At 46.7% G+C, this 26,855-nt stretch overlaps 2 protein-coding genes and 1 pseudogene across 3 annotated transcripts; 2 read left to right on the top strand and 1 right to left on the bottom strand.

Moving 5' to 3' along the window:
• Positions 1–2,790: 2,790 nt before the first annotated feature.
• On the bottom strand, positions 2,791–20,791 carry CUNH9orf43 (chromosome unknown C9orf43 homolog). Of its 2 annotated transcripts, none has more exons than XM_039240342.1 (14): positions 20,580–20,791; positions 17,006–17,205; positions 16,760–16,910; positions 12,907–12,964; positions 11,959–12,059; positions 10,062–10,116; positions 9,121–9,290; positions 8,090–8,219; positions 7,290–7,380; positions 6,964–7,031; positions 6,675–6,735; positions 4,428–4,507; positions 3,443–3,500; positions 2,791–3,233 (listed from the first exon to the last, which is right to left on the bottom strand). In XM_039240342.1, exons 2-14 carry the CDS (start codon positions 17,154–17,156, stop codon positions 2,977–2,979), a joined length of 1,431 nt encoding a protein of 476 aa, XP_039096273.1. In that variant the 5' UTR covers positions 17,157–17,205; positions 20,580–20,791; the 3' UTR covers positions 2,791–2,976. The 2 variants fall into 2 exon arrangements, with proteins under 2 accessions (XP_039096273.1, XP_039096278.1); XM_039240347.1 differs by having other exon boundaries at positions 7,320–7,380.
• On the top strand, positions 11,248–11,344 carry LOC120237743 (annotated as a pseudogene).
• Positions 20,792–21,085: 294 nt separating the features above from the next.
• POLE3 (DNA polymerase epsilon 3, accessory subunit) lies at positions 21,086–23,684 on the top strand. Its single transcript, XM_039240355.1, has 4 exons — positions 21,086–21,271; positions 21,374–21,459; positions 21,818–21,936; positions 22,188–23,684. Exons 1-4 carry the CDS (start codon positions 21,206–21,208, stop codon positions 22,358–22,360), a joined length of 444 nt encoding a protein of 147 aa, XP_039096286.1. The 5' UTR covers positions 21,086–21,205; the 3' UTR covers positions 22,361–23,684.
• Positions 23,685–26,855: the final 3,171 nt, after the last annotated feature.

Raw genomic sequence — 26,855 nt, 5'->3', positions numbered from 1 at the left:
CTGTCTCTCTCTCTCTCTCTAAGAAATAAAAACATTTTTTAAAAAATTTAAAAAACAAACAAAACATAGTGACCCAAACACAGTGGCCTACTGCTAGCAGGGATCACAAAGAATATGAAAAAGAAGAAAAGAAGGCAGAGACTACTTTCTTAGAAATATAAGGCTCCCAGGACAATATTCCAACTAGCTAGTTATAAGACCTTTTATCTGGTCTTATAACTGGAATATAAGACCTTTTGTCTGCTTAAGTGCGCAAAGCAACTCTAGTTAGAGCTTCCTGGCTGTTGACTCTTAATTCTCCTGATTCCTCTGGCCCAGATGGTGGAGAAATGGCAGTTAGCAACAGTTACCTGGATTCTCTTCCCTCAGAACATTGGGAGGCTGATGCAAAGCGTTGATGAGGGCTCCTTCCCCTCCGTCAATTCTTTTCCACATGGTCTCATTCTTCCTTTCTGATTAAAGACGGCTTGTGATAAAAGCCCCAGACTCCACTGTGTATTAGAGAGGGAATCAGAGAGGCATCAGAGTCCAGCGGATGAAAGGAGCGAGGACCCAGGTTCTAAGCCCAGCCCCCTTCACTCGGTGGCCTTCAATTTCCGGCAGATGTCTTACCCTCTCCAGCAAGGCCCCCAGGTACTGTGAGGAGGGCTGTGGACCAAGTCTAGATGTGCTGATCATATCATACCGTAATCATTGTAGATTTGTATACTTGTTGAGATCGTTTTTCAACAGATGGTAGTAAAGTGTCGTAAAGGGCGCTTTTTTTTTTTTTCCCCTAATTCCCTAAGGCCCCGAATGGGTTATCATCAGCCCTGGAGTCTGAGCCTGTTTTCTAGTCTATAAAATGGACACAGTCTACATCTATCTATAGAGGTGGCCAGAGAACCAGCCAAAACAGTGGGTATACACCGCCTTGAAAACAGTAATGTAGCATGCAGATGACATTGCCCTAAATTCCGTGTGTGATACCAGGGACTGGGAGGAACAAAGGAGAAACAAGTTTCAGCCTGCAAATGGTTTTCCTCCCTTTGAAAACAGAAGCAAAAGCCAGTGTTCAGACAGCAAACATTTTCTCACTCGAAATATGTCATGATTCGAAAGGAAATGCTGTACCCATCAACAAATCTTAAAAGAATGTGCCAATTTCTGGGAGCTGCTTTACTAAGTAGTTGAATTGGTAATAAAGTAGACAGAATTTCTCTTCTCGGAGTCTTCAGATAAAACGAGCAAATGAAAGCAAAGCCCTGGCCCATCCTCAACTGCACTACTGACCACGAAGTCAGCGTGGACAGGTCTGAGGGGAGGCTAAGGAATTGAAAAAAGGTGCACATTTTTAAGTTAAGCCACAGAGGTCATTCTGCAATGTAATGGATGTTTGGGAAATAATTATCTTCAGGAAAAGCAGCCCACATAACACCTCTTGGATTCCCCTCACCCTGAAGATTCAGCTAAGTATAGTTCAGTCTAGTAACACGAATGACGTCATAGTGTTTTGATTTGGCTTAGAAGAGAGGAATGGGTAGGCAGAGTTTTAGCTGTCTAATTTGGTCTGTTTGGAGACAATGTTAAAAAAAAGAGCTGAACGTTTAATCTGCCTTTCTTTGTACAAACTGTACTCAGGGGAACCAAATAATTGACGAGGGAGGAGTTTCTCTTACAGAAAGATGTCAGACCCAGTCCTGAACTCCCCCTTCGGGCGTGACAGTGTGAAATGCTCCGCAGACTGCTGTCCTGTGAAACTGGTGGAAATAATTTTTTTTTAATGTTGATGTCTCTGAAAATGGCCTTAACAGCATACAGCCCACGAAGAAACATTTGTTTAAGAAAATTCACAAAAGCTCGGTAAGAAAGGAGTCTGTGCTATGTGACCCTAGAGCTCTGCCCGACCTCCCCCCGACCCCCCAACCTCAGTGAGGCGAAACCACTCCATACTGTCACAGCCCAGGGACACAGGCCTCTCTCCCCAGGAGGGAGAGGATGCCACTGCTTCTCATGCTGCCCCCAGCTCCTGGTGGCTGAAGCTAAGGGCTAGCGAGTACCCACAATAACGGGGGCTCTCTTCTTCCACCCTGCTCCCACTTACGGGAAGGAGCCTTGCCCTTGGGTGCAGAGCTGGTCTCCAGCCACCTTGGCCCCAGCTCATGGGCCAGGATAAAGGCCTTCACTGCCCATATCTAATACACCGGGTACATGAGAGTTCCATTCTATCAATCTCTTGACTTTTAGGTAATCTTGAAATTTTCCTGTATTAAAAACTTTAAGGATGAAAACATAAAAAAAAAAATCCTTACAGAGACCAAATTCAAGGTCCCCTGAGACTCTGAAACTCTGAGTCTTTACAAGCATCACTGGAACATTCCTGCAGATTCAGTAATTTAGAAACCAGACCTTTAGACTCTTTCAGATTAACATGAAAATGATTATCGGGTGCCATCCCCAAAAGAAACCATTTCCAGAAAATGAGAGGAAAAGCTGCGAACACAGTAGGGTTTCTCGCGGGCCAAACTCATCTTCCCTTTTCTTTTCTTTTTTTTTTTTTTAAAGTAATCTCTATGCCCAACGTGAGGCTTGAACTCATGATCCCGAGATCGAGTCACACGCTCTACCACATGAGCTAGCCAGGAGTCCCAAAATTCATCTTCCTTTAATTGGGAACCCTCCAGAGCTTCAGAGGCAAGGTAAAAGTGACCCGGAAAACAGATGTGCAGAAACATGTCTCCCCTCCTCCCAGAAACAGAGAGGCTTTTGCTTAAACAGCAGTTGTGTTTAATCATTAAAATTATTCTGTCCCTAATGAAATAGAAACAATCTACATTTAAAAAGGAAGAGTCTTTTTTCTCCTTCACTTATTTTAGAGGCAAGGAGAAGTGAACAAAGAAAGCAGAACATCCACGGTCAGGCCCTGGGAAAGCCTTCAGGCAGCAGAAGTCCCCTCTGCTTTCTGCCCTGATGTCCAAAGTCGCTGTCCTCAGGATTCTAAGGACCCAGCTCGGGAGTAAGGCTGCCCTGCGAAGTCTTGAAAGACCCTTCACCCTCTGACGTGGAGAGCTGGTTCCCCTCATCCTCATCGTCAGTGGCCTGGAGGATCCTCAGTAGTTTGAGCTCAGGGTTCCACCTTATTCTCGATGTACCGTCTGAAAGGTCCCCCAGGCTCCTCTCTCGGGATTCCAGCACAATGACCTCCTGAGTGCTAATGTCCTTGTTCGAAGGTTTGGTCTTGGATAATTCAGGATCTGAAAGAAGACCCAGCCATTAACTGCACCTGCAGCCCTCTCCCAACCGTGCCAAATGGAGGCCAGAAAAGGAAGGGCTGGGCACCTTTAGGACCCTTCTGAGGGATGAGGACTATGGCTTCCAGGGAGATGAACCATCCTTGTCAACAGAAGTTCAGCCCTCCCTGGCCTACGTGACTTACTAAGTGTCCTCCACCCTAGGAACTTACCATCCTTACTGAGGAAAGAATCTGGATAATTCTCCATCTGTGGTGTCTCTGTGGAATCCTGAAATTAGAGTAAGTGTAAGGACACTTGAATCAAGACTTAAGAAGAGTAAGGATTTTTCTAAAAGATGCTTTTCTTGGAAAAATTAGCATCAAGGACAGAACAAAATGCCACCTCCTGAGACTAAAGAGAGAAGCTTGTAGCACATATTCTTTGCCCTCTAGGCTGATCAGATGAAGCCAGAAGCCACTTTTCCATTCCCACCTGTCAGCTTAGGGGAGACCGCCTCCAAAGGTCGTTCCCAAGAATTCTTCCCATTCCTCCATCACACACTGCCCCTCCCACCGAGAGATGGAGGCTGTTTTCCCTCCCCTGGAAACCGGGCTGCTCTGTGATTCTGTGACTAATGAAAGATGGCAGAAGTGATACCGTCCTAGCTAAAGTCCCATCTCTTAAGAAAGTGCTTTCCCGAGGACACCTGGGCACCTCAGCAAGTTAAGCATCTGACTTCAGCTCAGGTCACGACCTCATGGTTTGTGGGTTTGAGCCTCACATCAGGCTCTCTGCTGTCAGCTCAGAGCCTGGAGCCTGCTTCAGATTCTGTGTCTCCTGCTTTCTCTGACCCTCCCCTGCTCACTTGCTCGCTTGCTCTCTCAAAAGTAAATAAACATTTTAAAAATTAAAAAAAAAGAAAAAAGAAAAGAAAGTGCTTGCATGAGATTACTATACTGTCAAGAAGCCCAAATGAGCCACGATGGAGAGGCCTCATGGAAGAGAACTAAGGCAATTTGGCCAAAAGCCCCACCCCAGCCACTGGCTGAAAGCAGCCACAGTGAGGGACATCAAGCAACATCAGAAAAATCGTCCGGCCAACCCTCGGAATCATGAGAAGTGGTCAAGCACTGCAGTTTTAGCTTTGAGGTGGTCTGTTGTACAGTAACAGGGAACTGAGCCAGGACCCTGGCAGAATGGCTCCTCTACTCTTACCGGCTTCAAGGTGGGATCTTCTAACTTCATCCACTGTGGCTGCTTATTGTCACTTTTCCAATCTGGTGGAGTTCTGCAACCTAGTGACCACAAAGCCAGTTCAGTTCTCTTCTTATTGGTATTTCATATCCCATTGTGGGGCTTCCAGGTGACCCCTAATCTACAAGTGACTCCCCATCTAGGGCAAGACAGGTTAGAGGAGGTGGAAGGGAGTTCGGCCTCTGAGTTCACCTGGGACTGTGACCACATCTATTACAGAATTAGAGATTAAGGTCAAGTGTATGTTGAAAGACTTAGGGTTCCTCCAAGAAACCTAAGGGGCTGGTACCTGCACATCTCAGCAGCAAAAGAAACCCTATCCCTATGCTTTCAGTTGATGAATACTCCTCTTACCTTCTGGCACCAACCCTAATGTCCCCCTATTCGCTTCTAAAAATGGAACTCTTCCCTTCCAAAAGCTCTAGTCCTAAGGTTCTTCAACATCAGCTGTTTCCCCATCTAGTCCCTATCAGCTGTTTCCACAACTAATCCTAAATGCATTCGCCCTTTCCTTTCTCACTTCCCTTCCTCTAGATGAACATCTTCCAAGCTGCCACCAGAGACGTTAGGCTAAAAGGCAAAGCCAGTCAAGGAGCTCCCCTGCTTAATGCTGGTTGGTTCCCCGCCTGCACTGGCTCTCACCCTAGCTGCACACTGGAAGTACTGGGAGCTCTACTTACTGAGGCCCGGGTCCCAACACCAGAACTTCTGACTCAGTAGGTCTGTGGTGCATCCTGGGTATTTGAGATTTAAAAGCCCCTCAGTTGATCTCAGTGTGCAGTCAAGGGGGAGCACTGTGACCAGTAGCAAAGGCCAAACACCTTAACAGGCTACACAGGCTCCCACCTACCTCTTCAGCCCAATATTCCACCACTCTCTCAAATCACTGGCAGCCACGATGGACTGTTGTGTTCCCTGAGTAGCCACGCTCCTGCAAGACGCCTCTGCTAAAGCAATTCCCACTTCTGGGAATTCTCTTTCATATCAGGGAACCTCTCACACATTCAAGATCCAGTGCAAAAATCGACTCTTCCATAAATCTTTCTCAACTCAGTGAGGACAGGCCACTGCTCTAAGCACAGGGGCACCTGGGTAGCTCAGGTCTTGATTTTAGGGTTGTGAGTTCAAGCCCCACACTGGGCTCCATGCTGGGTGTGAAGCCTACTTAAAAAAAGAAAAACAGCACCCTAGTCACCTATTGGAGGCATCAGGGAGAGGAACAAAAGGCACTTAAATGAATTCAAGGGAGTTATGATCACCCCGGATGGGAAGCTAACCTTGGACCAGTCAGCCTCCACCTGGGCAACAGCCCTACTTCTGTCTATGTCCCACATGAAGGTCAGGAAGCTTCTTAGGTCTTCAGGTCAGAGGCTACTGTTGGCATCTGAGAGCTCAACGGGATGGGAAACAAACCGAGAGGGGGCAGCATTCTTCTCAGGACACAGCCCCTCTGAGCCCTCCCTCTGCCCCAGGGCTGGAGAGCAAACTCTGATGAGACAGTCAGCGATGTCCAGTCTTAACAGGGCACAAGAATCTTCTAAGGTTGAGGGTCATACTTTCTCCCTCCTCTTCTTTCTTTTTTCTGCACTCAAACTGAGCAATGTCAGAGGCACCAGGGTAAGTATATCCTTCAGCTCAGACGGGTGATAAGGACTCCAAAAAAGGGAGAGGTACCTATTCTCGTGTCCCACATGAACACCAGCGGAAAAGAATCGTCTCTCAAGAGTTGGCTACTTGCCTCCTGGGGGGCTAGACAGTGTGCCGCTCTCAACCGGGGCCTCCAGGAACTAACCTGCATCTGGCAAGCGGAGGGCCCTGGAGTCTTGCTTCCTTAGGACCCTCCTGGGGCTAACCAGGAGCCCTGGCTCCTTCCTGCCTCATTGCGTGCTCTCCATCCTCAAATCACTCTGCCTTTTCTAAAGTAAGACGTGAGGGAAAATGCCTCTGACTCATGCTCATGGTCATCCCTCAAAGGCCCACGTGAAGCAGACATCTGGCCCAGCTTGCTTCCCTAGTAAATATCTGATGGAAGGATGATGTACGGTAGCCCAGTCAAGCCAAAACGCTCCAAGAAGAATTGTGAATGCTTGACAAAGGTCCCAAGATAACGGACAAGTTCAGTTTTCCTGCCCTCGGCTACATCCTGAGATTCCATCCCTCCCAAAGCCACATTCTCCTTACCACAGCATGGGCCATAAACCACAGTACCTGAACATTTATGCAAAATGTCCGGGCTCCCTGGATCACTCTTGGGTTTCTTTTTAGCCTCCTGAAACCCACATGAGGAGGAACTGAATTAGGACCTTCGGAAGTGAAGAAAATGTTTCAGAAAGGGTCTGAAAGAAGGAAGTTAATATCTGCAGCCAGACTGGAACTCTGTATCTACAACCAGACAGAGAACGGGGAGCCCGATAACCTCATACAGCCCTCCCGGTCCCAGGCTGCGCCTCTGCCCCAGGCCCAGCCAGTGCGGGGGGCGCCCCTCACTGCCCCCTACCTGTCTCTCAGGTGGCGTTTTCACCATCCTCCGCTGCTGCTTCTGCTGCCGCTGCCGCTTCTGGTGACCTGGTGAGCGGAGCGCCGGCTCAGTCCTCTTCTCACCGACACCTCCCACCCTCCCGCGGCTGCGTGCCCTGCCCTGCCCTGCCCCACAAAGGTGACAGCCTCTCTCTCAGAACCAAGCCATCTGTGCCAGGGGGGCTGCTTTCTGAAACTGCGGTGTCCTGAGTTCTACGCGTGATTCCTGTAAGACTCTGGACACAAACATAACAAAGCTGGGATCAAGGTCAGGGATAAGCACCGTGAGCTGAGAGGGAACAGTACCTGAGGATCTTAGGGCACCAGAAAATCTACCTTCTGTGTTCAGGTTAGAAGACAATTTCTTCAAATGTTTAGGGTATCTCAATGCTGGTCTCTGGAGAGAAAAAGAAGGAAAAGAAGAAAAAGAAGAAGAGGAAGAGAGGAGGAGAGGAGAAGAATGAGGAGGAGAAGGAAGAGGAGGGGAAGGAGGAGGAGGGGAAGGAGAAGAAGGTAAAAGAGGAGAAGAAGGTGAAGGAGGAAAAAGAGGAAGAGAAGGAGGAGGAGGAGATGGAGAAGAAGGAGATGGAGGAGATGGGGGAGATGGAAGAGGAGGTGCTGAAAGAGGAGGGAAAGGAGGAGGGGAAGGAGGAGGGGAAGGGGGAGGGGAAGGGGGAGGAGAGGAAGGGGGAGGGGTGGGGGGATAGGGAAAGGGAAGAGGTGGGGAAGGGGAAGAGGAAGAAGAAGAAAAAGAAGAGGAGCTCTACTGAAGGTCTTTCCTTTTCCCAAAATGTACCTCTCAAATGCAGACACCCGTCTAGCCAACAGGGGCTTTTTGAGAACCCGGTGGCTGCAAAATTACAGAGGAGCTATGGGGGGAGGAAAGAGTGCGGAAGTGCAGAAGAAAGAGAGACTGTTGCTGTCCTCAAGCCCCTCCCCATACATTTGCTCTCACCTACATATAGCCCAGCCCTTCTGTGAGGCTTGAGTCCAGCATGGAAGGATAGAGGGAAAGAAGAGATAGAAAGTCACCTCCTCCAGCCTTGAAAAGAACTGAGTCTGGATTTGCATGTAGACACCCTTCTCTGAGGCTCCCTCGCTCTTACATGCAGGGTGAGGCGGTGGACAGATAAAAACATCTCAGCAGAAATGGCACTGTCGGGTCGGCTCTTTTCCAGGGGAAGTTTCTTCTTCATCTCCAGAGAAGGCCTGCTTTTCCCTTCATCAGGCAAAAGGCTGAAGGGGACAGAGACACAGAGACAGCCAACAGTCAGCAACAATTCCTCCTGGAGGTTGTGGCTGAGGAGACAGAGATGAAGAGGGCTCCAAATCTGCATAAAGTTACACTTTGGGCCTGAAAAGTCCTGTACCAGCAGGTGTTTTCAGCTCCCTGAGGACAGGCATGCTTATCCTCATTTTGCAAATAAGGGAATGAACTGTAAAGATGCTAGATAAATTACCAAAATGCATAAAACCAGGAAGTTTCAATGCAAAACCTAAAGGCTGTGTCACTCCAGACCACATTTCCCCTCTGCCTCCCACTTACCTAGAACTCATCTACAGAAAGAAGAGAGTGGAAGCACCTGGCAGGCTCAGTCCACGGAGCAGACAACTCCTGAGCTACGGGCCATGAGTTCAAGCCTCACAGTGGCCATAGAGCTTACTTTAAAAACAACAAAAAAGAGGGGCGCCTGGGTGGCTCAGTCGGTTAAGTGTCCGACTTCAGCTCAGGTCATGATCTCACAGTTCATGAATTTGAGCCCCGTGTCGGGCTCTGCGCTGACAGCTCAGAGCCTGGAGCTTGATTCAGATTCTGTGTCTCCCTCTCTCTCTGCCCCTCCCCCACTCGTGCTCTGTCTCTCTCAGAAACAAACATTTAAAAACATGTCTTAAGTTAGAAGAACAGAGTAACAGTTCTCATGGAGGTTCAAGTGAGAGAACATACATAATTATTTAGCACAGGGCCTGGCAGGTGGTAAGTATTTGGCAAATGGTGGCACACTGGTAAGTCTAAGAACTCACCAAACGCAAGGGGACGTTGTTCTCCTTACTCAGAATGAGCACGCTACTTAGCCCCTCCTCCACCTGAGAGAAGGGCAGGCGCTCTGGCTCTCCCACAGGCTTACATGATACTCACTCCTTCAACAGATGCTGAGGTATTGGTTCCATGTCAAATTGGTTCCAGAAAGGAATGAACCGTGAAGTCAGTTGCTTAAAAAGGTGCACTGGCGAGGGGGGAGGCACGGTCATCCGGGGAGGTCCCAGCTGTGTTTCTGTATTCTGCTTTCCATTGAGAAAATGGTCGTTCTAGAAAAGCAACAGTGAAGGTGAAGCCCTCTCTTCAGCGCCACTCCTTCCGGTCAACATCGCAGCCTCCCGGACACAACCCTGGCAAGCCAAACTCCTCACTACACACCCACTCCAGCAGCACCCCCCTCCTCTGCACTGCGAGGGCCACCGTACCTTCCCTCCCAGGCTCCCCACCCCATTGCTGAATTCAGATCATACAGGGACTAGTTGTTTTGGTTTGTTTTCTTTTTCCCAAAAGGTTATTAATTCACTCACTGAGCAAACTGAACAACTATTTATTGGCCAACGATGTGCCAGGCACTGGGCTAAGCCTGGGGACTGAGCAGTGAACAAAATAGACTAAGACATCCTCTCCCGGATGTAGGAATCTTCCAGCTCTGTGGCTTACTTGAGGTTACATTTATTCGTCAGTGGTGGCATGAGAATGAGAAACTCAAGTCCATTATAAATCCTCATCCACTGATGTTCTTTTTATCACACTGGGAATTTGTCTTTAATTGGCTAGAAATTCCCCCTGAATACTCAACACTTCCTCCTAACTTCTGTTCAAGGTACTCTTCACCCTACTACAAGGAGGAAGTAGGGAAGAGGGTTTCTGAACAGAAAATGCTCTGGTAATTATTCCTTAAAAGGGGTTTTCTTTTGCAGGTTTCGTTCATTTAAAAAGAACAGGGAAAGGGGGAAGATAGTTGAAAGGAAAAATGAAATAAAACCACCAAAACTCTACAGAGAAACATCATAAAGGTTTAACCAAAACTGCCCACTTACAGCTGCACGGCTCACTTGGCCATCCTGCCTGGACACAGTGCGCTTCTCAGCTGGTCTTGAAACGAGAGAAACCACGACTTAGTCCCAGCCATGTCAGACAGAAGCACCGCGGGTGTCTCTGAATGGTGACCACGAGGATTTCCATCCTCTCTTCAGTACTCGAAGACGGCTGGCTAGAAGTCCCAAGGGACCAACGACCCAGAAGCTGCTAAAAACAAGACCTAACCTCACACCTAAATGAGGTTCCCTACTATTCTCTCCTATGGTCCTGTTATTTGACTTCATAGCATTCATCCAAATTAGTACTTAGGTGTGGTGATGTGCGTAAGGTCTGAATCCCCCGCTACCACCCTAAGACTGTAGGAGGTCAACGACCAAAGTCTGTTGGGTTCTTCACGGAATTCTCACTGCTTAGCACAGAGGTGGTGCTCAAGGATTTTTTGCTCCGTCGTCTTCTTCCTCCTTGCCTGGAACACGGATATGATGGCTGGAGCTCTAGCAGTCACCTTAGACCGTAAAAGCCCCCATGAAGCACCTTAGAAAAGGAAACCCATGGGCCAAGGATGACAACCATAGAGCCAGAAAGAGCTCCGATTTCCGATCACCTCATAGAGCTGACATACTAGCCCGGGCCCACCCACATCTGGGCTTTTTTTTTTCTACATAAAAGGAAATAAACCCTTAGTGGTCTTTTGTTTACATCACACACACACACACATGCATATATGCAGAAGCACTGACAGGATCATTTTTTAAAAAGACAAAGAAGGGCTCCTGGGTGACTCAGTCTGTTAAGCCTCTGACTCTTGATTTCAGCTCAGTCGTGATCTCACAGTTCATGAGTTCGAGCCCTGCATCAGGCTCCGTGCTGACAGTGCAGAGCCTGTTTGGGATTCTCCCTCTCTCTCTCTTGCTCCCTCTGGCCCTCCCATGTGCACTCTATCAAAATAAATAAACAGGGGCACCTGGGTGGCTCAGTTGGTTAAGCTTCCAACTTCAGCTCAGGTCATGATCTCAACTGTTCCCAACTTCAAGCCTTGTGTCGGGTTTGAGATTCTGTGTCTCCCTCTTGCTCTTTGCCCCTCCCCTGCTCATGCTCTGTCTCTCTTTCTCTCTCTCAAAAATAATAAAATAAACATTTAAAAAGTTTTTTAATAAACTTTAAAGAAAAAGGAAAGAGAATGAGATCCTTTTGTAGTTCATCAGCATGGGAGTTCACATTGTTGTGTGACATGTGCCTCCCTCAAAACTTCTTACAACCTCAGCACGTTACCCATCTGATGTTAAAAAAGAAAAAAAGAAGAAAAATGAAATAAAAAGAAATTCTTAAGTCACATCATATCTAAACAGTCACTTAACAAGGATCTGAAAGCAGCACTCATGAAAGAAAAACCAAACACTGTCTTCCAATGGTCACTGGCATTGGCAAGCCTTTGGGCCTTCACCAAATGATCCTTTGGCTTTGTGCATAGGTTCCACCTGCTGTCCACTTGCGCCACGGTGCTGGGCCTTGGGGCTGAGACCAAACATGCATGTGCATCACTGAAAACATTTTCACTAGCTGGGGACAACTAATAAGAAAAACAGATAATCAGGAAGCATCTGTCTCTTAGACCCCACAAACACACTGGGCTCTATCTTGTGTGCTACTGACGGCCATGATTTGATGGAGAGAAGCCCCCCAGCATGAAGCACAAAGTGCGTTAAGTAGAACCCCAGTGGAGCAAGAAGCAAATACAAGAGACCGTGACCTTCTTTTCTACGTGCCCTCCTGATACTTGCACACTTTCACTGAGGTGGCTGACTAGGAGATCACGTAAATGAGGCCTGTGCAGGGCAGCGGGGACTTGCAGCACACAAGAGTTGAGGGCCCCCATGTTCTGGACACGACACTCACCTCACATGCTTCTCTGGTTGTTCTGGGATCCAGACGACAACCATATTTCTAGCATCTTGAGAGCTGGGAAGTTGTGTCTCATTCAAATTCAGCACTGAAAGCTGAGAAACATGTGAAGCCTCCTTATGGCTTGAAGGTACAAGCTCCCACCGGCATTCCGAACTGGCCTAAGAACTGACTTATCACACTAACCTAAAGGGCATGTGGCGCGGAAGATAACAAGAAGACATTTCTCATCCCTAAGTCGTCTTTATAACATGGCCTCAAGAAACCGGACACCAGTATGGGTACTCTGCAAGAGCGTGCACGTTTAAACAAATGGTCCCCCCACCTCCCCGTGACATTAGGGTAGCATTCCCTGCGTACTGACAGCTCCGGACCTGCTTGGGATTCTCTCTCTCCCTCTCCTCACGCCCGTCTGCGTGTGCTCTCCCTCTCTCTCAAAATAAATAAATTTTAAAAAGAGAATAAGATAGAATAGGACAGAAAATTTCAGAGACCATCGCTCACTGTTAGGGTAAGGCTTGTTTTGTGCTATTTTGTGCAAAACTTATTTCTTACTGGAGGTCATAGCTAAAAAAAGTTTGACAGTTATCAGAGGAGATGACCTAAAGGCCCATTTTAGGTGTGACATTGCAGCATTTTCATTTCCCCGTACTATGAGATGACAGGGTTTACATCGTAGCTGAACATGTTCTATGCAGGACACAGGCAGGGAAGTCTTACCTGTGCCAGATCAATCCCACCTGTGTCTGCGATTTCTGGAACCAGTATAGTATGTAAAGGCATTAGCACAGAGCCTAGCTATATTAAGGGCCCAATATGAGTTAGTTATCATTGTCATTCTTCAGATTCTAGTCACCCTCAATGTTAAATAAAGACACATATTTTATCCCCACTAGTAAAGAGAAAATACTGGGGGAGTACCTTCTTAAGGCCATGACTTACTTTAGGAGACCTGTCAGTACAGTGAGTTAAATCTTTGGCAGGTAGAGCCTTCCGAGGCCTAAAAAATAAGAGTTTCCAAACATGACACAGAGACACAAATGACTTACAGGACAACAGGTAGCGCTATGAGGAAAAGCCTTCTGCTCATCCACAGAAAACCTTGGGGCTTAGCACTTACCAAATGAATGCAGGGCCTCCCTATTTCCTTAAGTTGTGTTCGCTTCTTTGTTCTGGAACAGCTCCCAGACATTGCACACTGCAATCACTTCACCTCTGTTTGCTGAATCAAACTGAATTCAGAGCCTATGCGTCCCTCTTTCCAACCAGAGAGTTAGGTCGCCATCAATAAAAGTTGACTGAGTTGATGTCGATGTTCAAAGCACGTTAAGTAAGCAAAATGGGGTCTTTATGTACAAAGGAATATTTTCCAGCCTCAATAAGGAATGCACTTCTGACACACGCCCCAACATAGATGAATCCTGAAGCCATTATGCTAAGTGAAATAAGCTAGATGCGGAAGGACAAATCTTGTAGGATTCCACTTATCTGAGGTCCCTAGAGTAGGCGAACTCATACAGAAGGAAAGCAGAATAGACGTTAACAGGAGCCGGAGGGAGGACGCAATGGGGAGTTGCTGTTTAATGGGTATGGAGTTCCTGTTTGAGATGATTAAAAAGTTCTAGAAATGGATAGTTGTGATGGTTGCACAACATTGTGAATGTACTTAATGCCAGTGAACTGTACACTTAAAAACAATTAAGATGGTAAATTTACATAATGCGTATTTACCACAAAAAAAAAGAATACTGCCCCCTTACATTTTCATGTCACTTGCATTATATTTATTTTTTAAAACACATGTGAAGTATACGAACGAATAAATATTCCAAGGAAGTGTAAGATAAAGACCCAGCACCTTAGCTGGATTTATGTGATGTTGGCCGCTGTCTGCTCTCCAGCTCCCTAGCCTCACCTCTGCCCACTCTCCCATTCCTGCTCCATGTTCCACCCACAATGGACTCTTTTCCTCCTACCTAAAGATCTTCCTCTTGCCTCCAGGCCTTTGGATATGCTATTTCTGTAGTCCAGAACTCTCTTCACGCCCACTCCCACATGCAACCCCCACTTCACCAGACTGTCCAAATTTCGGCTGAAGGCACAGGTGCCACAGAAGACAGTGCCCTGAGGAACCAGCCCTGTGTGCTTCCACACCCCCGGGGTGCTACCCTCAGCACTCCCGGCACACGGAACGGTTCTCTGCCTCCCCGGCTAGGCTGAAAGCCCTTGAGGAGTCAAGACCGGATCTTATTGGGGCGCCTGGGTGGCTCTGTCGGTTGAATGTCCAGCTTAGGTCATGATCTCACAGTTCATGAGTTCAAGCCCAGCTCACTGCTGTCAGCACAAAGCCTGCTTCGGATCCTCTGTTCCCCCTCTCTCGGCTCCTCCCCCCCTCAAAAATAAATAAAACTTTTAAAAAAATACTGTATCTTGTTTACCACTGAATCCCCAGAGCCCAGCAGAGTGACCCCTACTAAGATATTTTTGTGAATTAAATGAATGACTACGTAAGTGATGTCATAGCCTTTGCCTTCACAGACCCTGGCTGGGAAAAGCCATCTTCTTCCGGAGGTTGAAGTCCTAGAGAACCAGAAAGTAGTCCTATCCTTTCCTGTACTGTGTTTAGCCTACCAGAAGCCACCAAAGGCTGATTACATCAAACAGAAGAAAAGGTGCCCATACAAGGACCACCAGCAGTGCCTTGATTCCAGGCCATAAAAGTTTCGAATTTTACAAGTCTAAGTTTTCCACAGATGTCTGTCCCTTAGCTTCCCGTATCCGCAAGCACTAATTGGGTGCCTAGACCCTGTGGGCAATTCAAAAGGAAACTATTGCTTCTTCCTTCATGAGCTTACAAATTGTTTCATTCCTAAAAACAAAAGATAAGAAAGAGAGCGTGTGTGTACAGTTTTCTGATGACCTGCAGAGGCTGACGAGGTACTCCCTGTGGTGGCCTGAACTGTGCCGTCAAATTCTTAGGTTGAATCCTAACCCTCAATTACTCCAGAATTTGAGTCCCTCAATACTTGGAGACAGGGTTTTTAAGGAAGTAATTAAGGCAAAGTGAGGTCATACAGACAGGTCCTAATCCAAGATGACTGGTGCTCTTATCAAAAAAAGGAGGGGCACCTGGGTGGCTCAGTTGGTTAAGCGTCCAACTTTGGCTCAGGGCATGATCTCACAGTTCGTGGGTTCGAGCCCTGTGTCAGGCTCTCTGCTGACAGCCAGTTCAGAGCCTGAAGCCTGCTTCAGATTCTATATCTCCCTCTCTCTCTGACCCTCCCCTACTCATGCTGTCTCTCTCTCTTTCTCTCTCTCTCTCTCTCTCAGAAATAAATTTAAAAAATTTTTTTTTAATTGTTAAAGAAAAGGAAGTTAGGGGATTAAGAGTACACTTATCATGATAAGCACTGAGTAATGCACGGAATTGTTGAATCAGTATATTGTACACCTGTAACTAATATAACAAGGTTATTAACTATATTGGAATTAAAATTAAGCACTTAATTAAAGAAGAAGAAAAAGGAATTGTGACAAAGACACACAGAAGAAAGGTCCTGTTAAGAAACAGCCCACCTAGGGGGCGCCTGGGTGGCTTAGTCGGTTAAGCATCCGACTTTCGCTTAGGTCATGATCTCGCGGTTCGTGGGTTCGTGCCCCGCGTCGGGCTCTGTGCTGACTGCCAGCTCAGAGCCTGTAGCCTGTTTCAGATTCTGTGTCTCCCTCTCTCTCTGACCCTCCCCTGCTCACGCTGTCTCTCTCTCTCTCTCCTAGAAATAAATAAAACATTAAAAAAAATTAAAAAAAAAAAAAAAACAGCCCACCTAGGAGCATCTAGGTGGCTCAGCCGGTTAGATGGTCCGACTTCAGCTCAGGTCATGGTCTCACATTTTGTGAGTTCAAACCTCGCGTTGGGCTCTGTGCTGACATCTCAGAGCTGGAGACTACCTCAGATTCTGTGTCTCCCCCTCTCTGGCCCTTCCCACTGATGTCGTCTCTCTCTCAAAAATAAACATCAAGGGGCACCTGAGTGGCTCAGTCGGTTAAGCGTCCGACTTCGGCTCAGGTCACGATCTCACCGTTTGTGGGTTCGAGCCCTGCGTTGGGCTCTGTGCTGACAGCTAGCTCAGAGCCTGAAGCCTGCTTCAGATTCTGTGTCTCCCTCTCTCTCTGACCCTCCCCTGATCATGCTGTCTCTCTCTCTCTCATAAATAAATAAAAACTCTTAAAAAATTAAAAATAAAATAAACATTAAAAAAAAAAAAGACATAAGCTACCTACAAGCCAAGAAGAAAGGGTTCAGAAGAAAACAACTCTACAAACACCTTAATCTTGGACTTCTAGCCTCTCGACTTAAAAAAATATATATATATATTTGTGTTGTTTAAGCCACATAGCCTAGGGTATTTTGTGACAGTGACCTTAGCAAATTAATATAACCCTATTTTAACCAATTCCTACAATACAAATAAAGCTTTCCTTTTGTTTCCCACTGCCTATTCACCATTTCTCTAACTGAACTAGTGTTTTGTTTTTTTTTTAAGTTAATCTATTTATTTTTGAGAGGGGAAGAGAGAGAGAGACAGCGAGAGCGAGCCTGAGCTGGGGAGGGACAGAGAGAGAGAGAGGAAGACACAGAATCCGAAGCAGGCTCAGAGCCTGGAGCCACCCAGGTGCCCCAAACTGGTGTTTTATTTTTAGTCCAGCTTTCTCAGAGTCTACTACACAGGTAAAGGAAGTCAACCCAGAATTTTGAGATGGTAGGCTCATAAGGGAAGATTCCATGACAATTTACCTGTCTTGAAATTTGGAGTCAAACTTTGAACCTTGACACAATAAAGTGGGAGCTCTGGTGAAGGTAAATCCTGATAAATGGCCACAAGCAAGTCCCCTAGTCGGGAAGCAGACATCTGAGATGTTTACAATGGTGAGCACTGGGGATTTGTCTGAGAAAAAAGAAAACATGTAATATGTCAAAAGGGAGCCAAATGGAAATAGTTCGAAGATCTTATAAGGAAGAAGCAGGGCTGACTAAACTCACCTTCATTGTTCGGAGCTGTTTTGCAGGGAGAGCCTAGGATTCGAGGGTGGCCCCTCTCAACCCGGCGGATTGTTGCCCAGCATTGTGGATGCTGACAAACAGCCATTTTGCAGGTGGTTTCATCCCACTGGCTTTCATCAGGCAAGTCCATAGCTACAGACAGTTTAGGACAAAAGCCAATTGTACAGCTTTCTAGCCCTCTAGGGTGACAACAAGCACATAATTAGAGCATATTATACATTAGCCATGTGGTCCAGATCTTTAGACTCAAAGCGTAAAATATTTCTATTGAACCATATACATAAATGATGGTCACAGGATAGTTAAGAATTGGGTAGCAAGTGGGGTGCCTGGGTGGCTCAGTCGGTTAAGCATCCGGCTTTGGCTCAGCTCGTGAGTTCGAATCCCGCACCAGGCTCTGTGCTGACAGCTCAGAGCCCGGAGCCTGCTTTGGTTTCTGTGTCTCCCTCTCTCTCTGCTCCTCCCCTGCTTGTGTGCTGGCTGTCTCTCTCTCTCTCAAAAATGAATAAACATTTTTAAAAATTAAAAAAAAAGAATTGGGATTAAAAAAAAAAAGAATAAGGGGCTCAGTCAGTTACACATCTGACTCTTGATTTCAGCTGAGATCATGATCTCACAGTTCCTGCATCAGGCTCTGCACTGACAGCATGATGCTTGCTTGGGATTCTCTTGCTCCTTCTCTCTCTGCCCCAACCCAACTTGATCTCTGTCTCTCAAAATATATAAACACTTTTTAAAAAATGAATGAGGGGTGCCTGGGTGACTCAGTCGGTTAAGCGTCCAACTTCAGCTCAGGTCATGATCTCACGGTTCGTGAGTTCGAACCCTGTGTTGGGCTCTGTGCTGACAGCTAGCTCAGAGCCTGGAGCCTGCTTCGGATTCTGTATCTCCCTCTCTCTCTGACCCTCCCCTGCTCATGCTCTCTCTCTCTCTCAGAAATAAATAAAACATTAAAAAAATATTTTTAAAAAATGAATGAAATCTTGCCATTTGTAACAACATGGATGGATCTAGAGACTATAATGCTCAGAGAGCCGAATAAGTCAGAGACAAGTACCATGTGATTTTACTTACACATGGAATTTAAGAAACAAAACAAATGAACAAAGGGGGAAAAAAGACACAAACCAAAAAAGCAGCTCTTATCTGTAGAGAACAAACTGATGGTTACCAGAGGGGAGGTGGATAGGGGGAAGGGTGAAATAGGTAAAAGGGACTAAGAGTATATTGTGACGAGCACTGAGAAATGTATAGAATTGTTGAATCACCATATTGTACACCTAATATAACACTAATATAACTAATAGAAACTAATATAACACTGTATGTTAACTATTCTAGAATTAAAATTTTTTAGAAAGAAGACTGGCTAACAGACAAGTATGAAAATGGCTCAACATGAAATAGAAGGGCAAGAGTTTTTGGAGCAGACTGACTTCGGCACGTCTCCTACTTGACCACTTAGTAGCTGAGTGACCTGGCACTTAAGCAATGTGAGGTTCAGGTTCTTTATCTGTAAAATGAGGATAAGCCTATTTCACAGGGTCATTATGAAAATTAGTTAATGGATATTAAAAGATCTGGCAGGGTGCCTGGGTAGCTCAATTAAGCATCCAACTTCAGCTCAGGTCATGATCTCACAGTTCGTGAGTCTGAGCTCTCTGCTGTTAGCAAAGAGCCTCCTTTGGATCCTCTGTCTCCCTCTCTCTCTGCCCCCACCCCACTCACTCTCCTTCCCTCAAAAATAAAAAAATAAAAAAATTAAAACATAAATAAATAAAAAGTCTGGCATGTAGCTCAAAATAAGTATTAGTATCCTTTCCCTTTCCCTTTCATTAATCATTAGGGAGAAGACACCACCATCTCCAAACAAAATGTCTCATCAGATGAGAACTAAGACAGTCACCGAAGTGCTTGAGATGGCTTTAGATGGCTTGAACCTTTAAAAACGTGCTTCATTTTTCAACCTGCTCCCATTCTCACACAGGCAACTAAAACACCCACCAGAAATGAGTGGGTTTACTCAAACAACAAAAGAGTAGAGGCCTCTGGCTTTTCATTTACTGGTTGTATGGTCCAAGGCAAGTGACTTTGCCTCTCTCAGCTTGCTTCCTCATATAGAGTGGGGATGGGAAATTCCGAAGTAGGATTGAAGAGCATTAAAGGAAATGTACTTTTATGTCTCATATATAATAGAAGCTCAATAAATAGTATCATCTTTCTCTCTCCAGAAATATTTTAGGCCATCACTACCTCCTGGTACCTACTAACTTTGTAAGGACAATTCCTTTTATTCAACACATTTATTGACTATCAAATCTGTGACGGGACCTGTTACAGGCATAGAGGACAGTAATGAACAAAATAAGTCCCTGTTCTAAAGAGCCTATAAATTAGACCAAAGATAGCCGACTATTGGCATGAGATCACACCTGTCCCATGACTTGTTTTGTCTGGCCTGCACTTTGAGCCTTTCTTTTTTTTTTTTTTTTTTTGATGGAAATAGTCCACAACGTTCAGCTTTCTGGTTCCTCTTAAAAATCAAACTATTTCACAGCACGGTGGTCCCTGATTCTGACTAGATAGCAATTGGGTGGAGCTAAGCATCTCCTGGTGGCTTTAAATCAGACCTGTTCTATCCAGATGGCAAGTCCCGCCACCAAACCCTATAATCTTTAACTAACGCTATTTTTCGTTGCATTTGCTCGTTTCTCTCACAAAAAGGAAGTGTATCTCCGCACTCATGTCTCTGTCAAAGCTGGAAAATTGGGATGTCTGGCTGGCTAGGTCAGTCGAACATGTGACTCTTGATCTTCCAACCTGAGTTTGAGCCCTAGGTTGCCTGCAGAGATTATTCAAAAAAAATTTAAAGCATGGCCATGAAGCTGTGACATGAGAACATGTTTCAAGAAAAAAAAAGGGGGGGGGGGCCTGGGTGGCTCAGTCGGTTACGCGTCTGACTTCGGCTCAGGTCATGATCTCACGGTTTGTGGGGTCGAGCCCTGCGTCGGGCTCTGTGCGGACAGCTCAAAGCCTGGAGCCTGCTTGATTCTGTATCTCCCTCTCTCTCTGACCCTCCTTTGCTCATGCTCTCTCTCTCTCTCTCTCAAATAAAACCTTAAAAAAAAAATTAAAGAGCATTTGTGTTCAGTGGGAACAAGGACAGTTTCTACGTACATAATACGAAAATGATACAACTTAAAAACTGCAAAATCATGGTAATGTTTTTGACTGGGAAAGAGGTGTGGTCCACAATTCAGTGAACTAAAAAATAAATACAAGTTTAACAGGATTTGGTTTTGAAGGGAGTGCAATGTCGCGTTATTCTTACAACCGGCTGCTTGCTGCCCTTTCATTGCCTGACAAGCCCTAACTGAGACCTAAAGTCTAGTTACGCCCATTTCTATGTCGCCAGCGTTAGCGCTGTACTGGCAAAGGAGTCTGCGTTCAACAATTGTAGGCGACAAACAACCTTAATGCGATTATTACAAAGTTGGAACGGGTGAAAAGATTAACGATGGACTTCAGGTCCCATAGAAGTGAAAACAGATACCCGCTTCGTTCCGCGAAAGGGAAGTGGGAGAGTCTGGCCTCTGAGCGCCGCGCTACCAAACGCCACACGGAACCGCCTGGAAGCCCCAGAGCACTCCGAAAACCGGACCCCTCTTGAGACCCGGTGGAAGAGGCGGGGCCCGCCCACCAGGCCCCGCCTTCCGTTGGAAGGAGCCCCGCCCCGTCCACTCAGTCCACGCCTCCGTCTCCCACTCTAGCCGCCAGCCAGCGCCGTTGCCAGGCAGCAGCGCAGAGCACTGTGGGGAAGGGACGGAAGCTCCAGTGAGCCATACTTGATCTGATGAGACGTCTCCAGACGTGGTGGCGGCGTGAAGCAAGGAAACGAGAATGGGAAGGGGCACTGAGTCCCGGTGGGGTCGGACGGAAGCCCGGGCAGGCCAAAACCGTAGCGGCGTGGAAAGTTCAGATGCTCGGACGAATCGAGGCGGAGGCGGGGCTGGGTGAGGAGGAACGCAATGGCGCGCGGGGCACTGTGGGACACCGTGTGAGCAACGTGAGGCGGGACGGAAGCCTCTTTGGGTCAGACTGTGGCGACGCGGGAAGTCCGGACGCCGTAGCGGCCTGAAGAAGAGGCTTGAGACCGCGGCGCGGGCCCCGGTGGCCGCAATGGCGGAGAGGCCCGAGGACCTAAACCTACCCAATGCCGTCATCACCAGGATCATCAAGGAGGCGGTGAGCAGCTTCGGCGGATGGATGGGCCAGGGGCGGACGAGCGGGCGGCAGAGGAAGCAGGTCCTGGGTCGGCAGCCTTACTCACCCACGTTCTTTTTCCAGCTCCCGGACGGTGTCAACATCTCCAAGGAGGCCCGCAGCGCCATCTCCCGCGCCGCCAGCGTCTTCGTGCTGTACGCCACTTCCTGGTGAGGCAGCCGGAGCTAGCCACAACCTAGCTGGGGCTGGGGCGTCGGGGAGCCGCAGAGCCCTGCCCCCCGCGTTCGTGGCTTGGGGCCCACAAAGCCCAGTAATCGTGTCCTGCCCCCGCTAGGGGAGGCTCGGCCCTCCTCCAGTTCTGGAGGGCTGAAGCAAAATAAAGCAACAAAATTGCTTTGCTTTAACCGTTTTTTACGGGCGGGGGGGGTGGGGGGACTTAGCATGACACCAAAAACGCATGCATCTGTGACCTAGTCTTTTCCGTACCGCCTCTGGTGCCCCTTTTGCACCCACCCCGTCTGACAGCCCCTGACGCCCTTTAGTCTTTTTATTTTTATTTTGTTTCAGTGCCAACAACTTCGCGATGAAAGGGAAACGCAAGACCCTGAATGCCAGCGACGTGCTCTCAGCCATGGAAGAGATGGAGTTCCAGCGGTTCGTTACCCCGTTGAAAGAAGCTCTGGAAGGTAATGACCCTCTCCTTTGCTCAGCCAAGTAGATGTTCGTCTTGTGTGACCTGCTCATCTGGCCCTGAGTCCCTGTAAGAACAGGAAACAAGTGCTGGATGTGCCTCAGAATCCCTTCAGTTGGCACCACCTTAGATGTGACTGGTATTCTTCCCTCTCTGTCCCCGGCTTTGCCAGTTATACGCTGGAGTTAGCTGCTGCGGTGGGCTTGGCTCAGCCCCGCCTCCTAACCCCCACCTTCCTCCGTACAGCGTACAGGCGAGAGCAGAAAGGCAAGAAGGAAGCTTCAGAGCAAAAGAAGAAGGACAAAGACAAAAAGACGGATTCAGAAGAGCAAGACAAGAGCAGGGAGGAGGACAACGACGAAGACGAGGAAAGGCTGGAAGAAGACGAACAGAATGAAGAAGAGGACGTGGACAACTGATGGGATGGGAAGGTACCACCCTGACCTGGGGTACGTTTGTGAGAAGCTTTTCCCCGTTGGGCAGAGTAGTCTTAGCCAGAAGAGCCCGAGAAGATCAAAATCAAAACTGGCAATTGAATCATCATCCAAACCAGCGCTTCCGTCAGAGCATCTGAGTAGCAGAATCCTGTTTTGCTAAATCAGTCTGACGGTAATGACTTTCAGGCGAGAGAGCGATTCTGAGCGGCTAATGTAATTAGTCGATCTGATCTCTCTTGTTTTCTTACATATGTGGTTAGGCAGTTTTTGATCCCCAGTTCCCTTCCGACCCCCACTCCCCGAAAAAATAATAATAATAACTTCCATGCTGCCTGCTGTGTTCCAGATCACAGAGGCAGTCAAAGCTCAGGAAGATTTGGGGCTTTGAGTGTGACCAGTCTGTTGTGATTGTACAGGATTTGGCAGTACTAGCTTATTACAAGTGTTCAGAATGGTTTGGCTTTAGGAAAGTACTAAAAGACTATGGGAAAATGAAATCTGTTGTCTCTTCACTTTATGGTGACACTCATTGAATTTTGGTCCCTACGTTGCTTGGAGCCCCTCTATATTGCTGGCTAGGCATTGGACCTGCTGGGGTGACTGCATCTGGCCTGATAGGCTCTACAGCAGCCGCGTAGAGTGGAATTAGTCAAGCAAGTGTGCCAATATCTTACTCTTCCCAAACCAACCAGCCAACCACAGATGGCTTAGTCTTAGATGCACCTCACCGCCTGCTACTGCATTGTCACCTCCTGGAAGGTATAAAATTCCAGTCTTTCTCTTCCTGTAGTCCGCTTCCCAAGCTTGTGATTTTCGTTTTTTTCATTCTTCCAATTCCTGACAAGTCCCAAACTTAACTTTTTTGTATGCACAACTTTGTCTTTCTGCCTTCCTGTCACTCTTCTGCCTCTCTTCCGTTCCCCATTCCACTTTCTCTCTCCCTCCTTTTCTCACATCTGCCAACCCAGAAACTTTGATAACCTGCTTAATATCCCAAAGGGCAGAAATTTGATGGTGCTCAGGAATCTAATCCCCACCTCCAAAGCCAACCCCTTTAACCACTTCTAAAGTAACTCTTGATCGGTCTTATTTTTTTTTTTTCTATCTTGACATGTGGTGCCCCAAGCACTTTTTTGTTTGTCTCTAAGTTGAGTGCTTGGAGGTTGCCAGGTAGAGAGGTGTATGTAGTTTGATACTGTTAATTTGTTAAATGAATACAGTCAAAAGCTCGTTGACAACTAAGTGAAGAAGGTTGAGGAAAATTATAATGCTTTGTATAAATAAAGAACATTCTTGTTAAAAGTGATGACTCCTGTTTCATCCTGCTTGTTTATAGTATGCTTTTGGGGAGGACTCCCTGTTCATGCCTCAGAGAGTTCTTGGAACGGGGACTGGGCTAGATCTTTGTAAACATGGGATCCTTCATGGCCTTGGGTGGCCAGCAGGTGCTGCTCTTCAACCACAGCAAGAGTCGTTCATGGCTCTCCTGGGCAGCCCGTGCTTAGTAGTTGCTCAGTGACCCGACGTTTATGGAGGCCCTACTGTGGGTCTGGCACTGTTTTAAATGCTTTCAAGTATGAACTCTGAAACCCTCCGAAGGGGAACTGCTGTTCCTTTCCTGATCTCAGCCACAATGCTATATTATTCTCTAATGTACAGAACATTTTCAAATCCTGAATTTATAAGTAACATTTCATAAAAGTACAACCCATAAGTCATTAGATCTGGTGGTTTCTTCACAAAAGAAACATCCTTTCTTAGGGCGCCTGGGTGGCTCAGTCAGTTGAGCGTCTGACTTCAGCTCAGGTCATGATCTCACGGTTTGTGGGGTCGAGCCCTGCATCGGGCTCTGTGCTGACAGCTAGCTCAGAGCCTGAAGCCTGCTTTGGATTCTGTATCTCCCTCTCACTCTGACCCTCCCCTGCTCACGCTGTCTCTCTTTCTCTCTCTTTTTCTCAGAAATAAATAAAAACATTTAAAAAAAAATAAACATCCTTTCTTTGGGAAGAGAGCACCACTCCGCTAAGTTCTCAAACGCCATCTGGATTCCTGTGGCTTCCTTTGAGCTGTTTTGTGCCTCATCTCTGCTCGCCCTGGCTTCTCCTGTGTATTGCCTGCCCAGTGAATCTTCCTGGAACAGAGCTATGCTCCATTTCCTCACTTTCCTTTGAAGTCCATACTTAAACCTCATATACAAAACCTACTTAAGGAGGGATTGCCTTACCATTTATTCCAATCCATCTCTACTTTATTGTGTAAGTCTCCAAGTCATCGAATCCCCAAAAGACCTCCTTGCTCCTTGCACCTGGCTTTAGTTAGCACATTTTGACTACCTAAGAAAAACTATGTTTCCTGAGTGGGAACTATGACTTAAAACTACAGAACTTAAGGGGTGCCTGGCTGACTCAATTGGCAGAGCACATGAGTCTTGAGCTCCGGGTGGTGGGTTCAAGCCCCATGCTGGGCGTAGAGATTACTTAAAAGAACTGGGAGGAATCTGAGGTTATCAACCTGTTTTTTCCAAGCACTCTAATCATTCCTGTAGTTGTATCTGAATTTTGAAGGTTGCTTATTAGGTTAAGGCAAAAATCTCATCTTTTGTGAGCCACGGTCCTTCATGCCTAGAGATTCTGATCTGGATTTGGAGGTTGAGACGGTTTTCATCCTTACCCAGGTAAAATTGCATTTGCAGGGACGTCTAGTTGGCTCAGTCAGTGGAATGTGCAACTCTTGATCTTGGGGTTCTAAGTTCGAGCCCCACATTGTGTATAGAGATTACTTAAAAAATAAAATAAAATCAGGGTACCTAGATGGCTCAGTCAGTTAAGCCTCTAACTCTTGATGTAGACCCAGGTCCCTATCTAGCCCCACGTCAGGCTCCCTGCTGAGTGTGGAGCCTGTTTGGGATTCTCTCTCTCCCACTCTGTCCCCATCCCCTACTCATGCTCACTCGCTCTATCAAAAAAATAAACTTAAAAATCTTTTAAAAACTACTTTTGCAGGGGCGCCTGGGTGGCTTGGTTAAGCGTCCGACTTCAGCTCAGGTCATGATCTCACAGTTCGTGGGTTCTAGCCCCACATCAGGCTCTGTGCTGGCAGCTAGCTCAGAGCCTGGAGCCTGCTTCAGATTCTGTATCTCCCTCTCTCTCTGCCCCTCCCCTGCTCACACTGTCTCTCTCATACACAAATAAATAAAAACATTAAAAAATATTTTTTAAAAAAATTACTTTTGCAGCCCAATCCTATTTTTGCTGATGGGAAACTGAGGCTCATCAGAAAGAAGTGACTTGCTCAAGATCTTACCACTAATTTATGAAAGCCAGGATCCTGTCTAGTGGTCTGTGGCCTTCTGTTTCTCTTTTTTTCTTTAATAAACTTTATTTTGGAACAATTTGAGTTTTCAGAAAAGTTGCATAGTAGAGAGAGTTCCCATATAATCATCACCCAACTTTGCCTCGTGTTGACATCTTACATAACCATGGTACCTTTGCAAAAATGGAAAAATGCCAAATAACAAACTATTCTTATTCCACCAGTTTTTCTGCTAACAGCCTTTTTGGATCCAGGATCCACTCCAGAATACCACATTGCATTCAGTGAACTGATTTTATCTTTCAATTGAGATGAAATTCACAGAACAGAAAATTAACCATTTTTAAATGACCGATTCAGGGGTGCCTGAGTGGCTCAGTCGGCTAAGCGTCCACTTTGGCTTAGGTCATGATCTCACGGTTCATGGGTTCGAGCCCTGCGTTGGGCTCTGTGCTGACAGCTAGCTCAGAGCCTGGAGCCTGCTTCAGATTCTGTGTCTCCCTCTCTCTCTGACCCTCCCCTGCTCATGTTGTCTCTCTCTCTCAGAAATAAAACATTAAAAAAATTTTTTTTAATAAAATAAATGACCGATTCAGTGGCGTTTAGCACATTCACTGTGTTGTGCGACCACCACTTCTGTCTAGCTCCAAAACATTTTCATCACCCCGACATAAAACCCTGTACCTGTGAAGCAGTTATTCCCCACGCTTCCCTCCCTCCAGTCCTCAGCATCCCCTAATCTCGTGTTATGAACTTCACAGCATTTAGGACCATGCCTTGTACCTCCCTGGGAAGTATTCACAATAGTTTAGTGGGGTTTGTGGGCTTTGTAAGCAGATAAATGTAGAGCTTGATGAACTTGCACATCCATGTAACTCGCACTCAGATCAGTGGACAACATGCCTGGCGCCCTAAGAAGCCCTTTGGTCTCCCCTCCGGTCACTGTCCTCCCCCATTGTAATCACTATCCTGACTTCTAACAGCACAAGTGAATTCTGCCTGATTTGTATTTCATATAAATGAAATCATACAATATGTATTCTTGTGCTCCTTTTGTTCAACATTATATTTAAGATGTGTTCACATTGTTGTATTCACACGACTCTGTGGATAAGACAAAGATTAAGGATTAAAGTATTTTCAAATACTTGGGTTAGGGTAGAGA

This window comes from Hyaena hyaena, unplaced genomic scaffold (assembly GCF_003009895.1).
Source record: "Hyaena hyaena isolate Hyena2069 unplaced genomic scaffold, ASM300989v1 scaffold_6, whole genome shotgun sequence".
Classification (NCBI taxonomy): Eukaryota; Metazoa; Chordata; class Mammalia; order Carnivora; family Hyaenidae; genus Hyaena; species Hyaena hyaena.
This window is presented reverse-complemented; position numbering and strand designations above follow the sequence as displayed.